This window comes from Gekko japonicus, unplaced genomic scaffold, assembly GCF_001447785.1.
Source record: "Gekko japonicus isolate JY-2015 unplaced genomic scaffold, Gekko_japonicus_V1.1 scaffold1419, whole genome shotgun sequence".
Taxonomy (NCBI): Eukaryota; Metazoa; Chordata; class Lepidosauria; order Squamata; family Gekkonidae; genus Gekko; species Gekko japonicus.
Genome location: NW_015164229.1, coordinates 361,352 through 364,443, shown reverse-complemented (window position 1 = coordinate 364,443; position 3,092 = coordinate 361,352). Strand labels below are relative to the sequence as shown.

The 3,092-nt window shown below is 47.9% G+C and overlaps 1 protein-coding gene across 1 annotated transcript in view; it reads left to right on the top strand.

The window, feature by feature from the left end:
• Positions 1-1,783, top strand: part of ADSSL1 (adenylosuccinate synthase like 1) — a 52,958-nt gene extending 51,175 nt beyond the window's left edge. Inside the window, 1 exon segment of the mRNA XM_015408585.1 lies at positions 497-1,783. Within this exon segment, the coding sequence (XP_015264071.1) occupies positions 497-549 (53 nt within the window). The 3' untranslated portion in view covers positions 550-1,783.
• The last annotated feature ends 1,309 nt before the right edge of the window (positions 1,784-3,092 follow it).

Below are 3,092 nucleotides of genomic sequence, written 5' to 3'. Positions count from 1 at the left end.
GGCTCTTCTTATGTTCTTATGGAGATGGAGGAAGAGAAATCAGTGCTACAACAGAGTTGTTGATTTGCTGATGTATCTGCAGCCTCAGGGGATTTGCTGGGCCGAATGATGCCATTGCGGAAGATTCTTATGTCTAAGAAGGACATAAGCATGCCTTGCCTATAGGCTTTTACGTTGTAGCTTTTCTACATTTATTGCTTCATTAGTTTGGCTTTTTATAAAAACGCTCTCTGTAATTGCATGGAGCTAAAACATTAGAATAAATTGTTAGTTGATAGAGTTTTATAGACCACATTTGAGTTTTGTTACCCATTTCTGGCAAAGTTTAAGTATCCTTCCTTTTCATTTTATTGAACCGCAATTCTAAATCCGCCGGCTCTCAGTCTGCGGGGGATCTGGAGTCAGTACTAACACGTTTAAGATTACGGCCTAAAATATGTTGGTGTTTACTTCCAAGTAAATTGTGCTAATAATTATTTATGTCTCTCCTCCACAGTGAAATGGGTCGGAGTTGGAAAATCAAGGGAATCGATGATCCAGCTCTTCTAAATGAACAAAGAACTTTGATGAGAAGCAGTTTTTAGCATTCATCTGCTCCTGACTTCCGAGCAGAGATGAAGAGGCTGTTAAAACTGAAGCATTATTCTTAGGTTTTGGCTAGATGTCTCTTGTATTTTCAAGTAGGTATATGTATTTAAAAAAAACAGAAACACAAAGTAGGAACAGGACAGATCTTGGGATGGGGGGAGAATTCAGGGTCACCTTTGAAACGAAGTTTAAACCGCATGTGGAATTATTTTTCCTAGCTGCTGCTAAACACTTGAGATTTATGCCAGACTGTAGATGCCAGTTAAGGGAGACGGGCTGCTATTCCTGTGCTAGGAAGCCATTGAAATGGCAGCATAAGATGTTTGCTGCATTTAACATTAGGCTGGTTATGCAGCTCCTTTTTGAAAACCTAGCCAAAGTGGCGTAGTCCCTTCCATGTCTACCAGTCAAAGCACAGGAAACATCACCTTGGAAACTCTATCCTTTGTAGTAAGCAACTGCCCAGATATAAATGGGAGAGGAGCAAAGGAGATGGTCCATACCGTGAAGGAAGCCAGTTCTCTGCAGTGGATCGAGCTGGAGACACGCGACCAGCTTTGGGCTGAAGAGTCCCCACCTCCCCAATAGTCACCTACTCTCCTTTAGAGGTGCTGTGCTCTTGCCTGTCGTGTACCAGGTGGGAGATCAAAGGAACCTTGGCCAGGTTGGAAGGTTCTACAAAACAAGAGACAGGGATGTGGCCATAGCGACACCACACCCGCTCGTTTAGTGCCTGGTCTGAGCGCGATGTCCTGCAGACCGTGAGCGGCTTGGGTGTTGTGCGTGGGCGGCAGCGGTTATTACCGCTGCAGTCTCAGTTGCTTTGCAGAATATTAAAGAGTAGTGTTAGGGCTACTCAACTGACACTATCCAATACAGGCCTGTAGTAGCTCCCCACCCCCCCACCCCGGTGATGCTCTGTCGATATTAAGTTACAAGAAGCTGTGATGATATTTGGAGCAGAGGCCAACCCTTTACAATAGCAGGGGTAACCTGACATGCCAGAGCGAGGCCCAAGGAGAGGCACAAGTCGTTGATCCGGACCAGCAGACCTCCGTGAGCGTGCGTGATTTCGGTATGAACATTTGTGTGGAAACAGCAGCCTAATAGCCCAGACTCGCCTGCTCTCATCAGCAGTGTTCCCTCTAAGCTGAGTTAGTGTGAGCCAGCTCACAGTTTTTTTAACCTCCGGCTCACGCATTTTTGTCCTAGCTCAGGAAGGGATGGCTCCGGAGCAAACTAATTTATGCAGTAGCCAAATCTCTGGCTCACCACTTTAATGCCGGTAGCTCTTAAAGTAGAATTTTTGCTCACAAGACTCCACAGCTTAGAGGGAGCATCAGTGCTCGGAAGCTAAGCAGGATCGGCCACAGTTAGTACTAGGGTGGGAGACACCCAGGGAAGACTCAGACTGCTGTGCAGAGAAAGGCAATGTCCATCCACCTCTGGTTGTCTCTTGCCTTGGAAAACCCTCATGGTTCCGGGGCTGCCATGAGACATTGCAGCGCGATGATGCGCAATTATTATGTGCATGGGAAAGACACAGTTTGTGCCATCCCAGCACCTGTCCAAGTTGACTCGAGCCACTGAGGCCACGTGTCTCTGTGGATTGTCACATCTGTTGCAAAACAGCGAGGTGCAAAACATGAAACACGACATGGCAGACGCTGACCTGGATGCACTTGCAAGCAGCGCAGCTCGTTTTGGTCCTGCTCATTAGCAGCAGGACGGCAGCCATCCTCGGTTCCTGCACAGATGCCAGGTCCTGGCAGAATGGGCCGGACCTTGCAGAAACCCCATGGCCTGGAAGTGCCCAACTCGGCATAGGCCACTGGGCTATTCAGGGGTCCTGCACTGATGAACCAAATGTCATGTTCATTCTAGCCCCGAGGTACAGAGCTTGCGTGCATCACCCCGCACATTCTGCAAAAGACAAGCTGTTAATGTGAGGTTTCCTTTCCTGTGATTTAGTTTCTGTCACACAAATTGGGCCAAAGAAAATTCTTAGTGTGAGTGTGCATCTGAACATATTAAGCTCTAAGGATGGCATTAGTGCCTTCTGCCAGTTCTCGGCGCTGTGACATTATGGCCATTCTGTCCCTCTTTTTGTGTGTGTATTTTGTCTGCTTGCATGCCTGGAAGTCATGGTGACGTCTGGCAACTCCTGGTGGGGCTTGAACATTTCAGAGAGGTGGTTTGGTACCGCCTGCCTCTTTGTCCCGGCCCTGGTATTCCTTGGAGGTCTCCCATCCAAGTACTTGCCAGGGTCGGCCCTGCTTAGCTTCCGAGATCTGACAAGATTGGGCTTCTCTGGGCTATCTGGGTCAGGGCTGCCATTCTGTCTCTCTTAAGGAAGAACCTTCCCAAGCTGTGCGACTTCTGTTTCAGAAATATTGCATACAAGCGAAATATTGGCTCTGCCCTATTGCTTGTAACGGCCTTATCCAAGGTAAGAGTGGCCACTTTAAGCCACAGAGGCTGTGTGTTATCGCTCAGAAACGTAG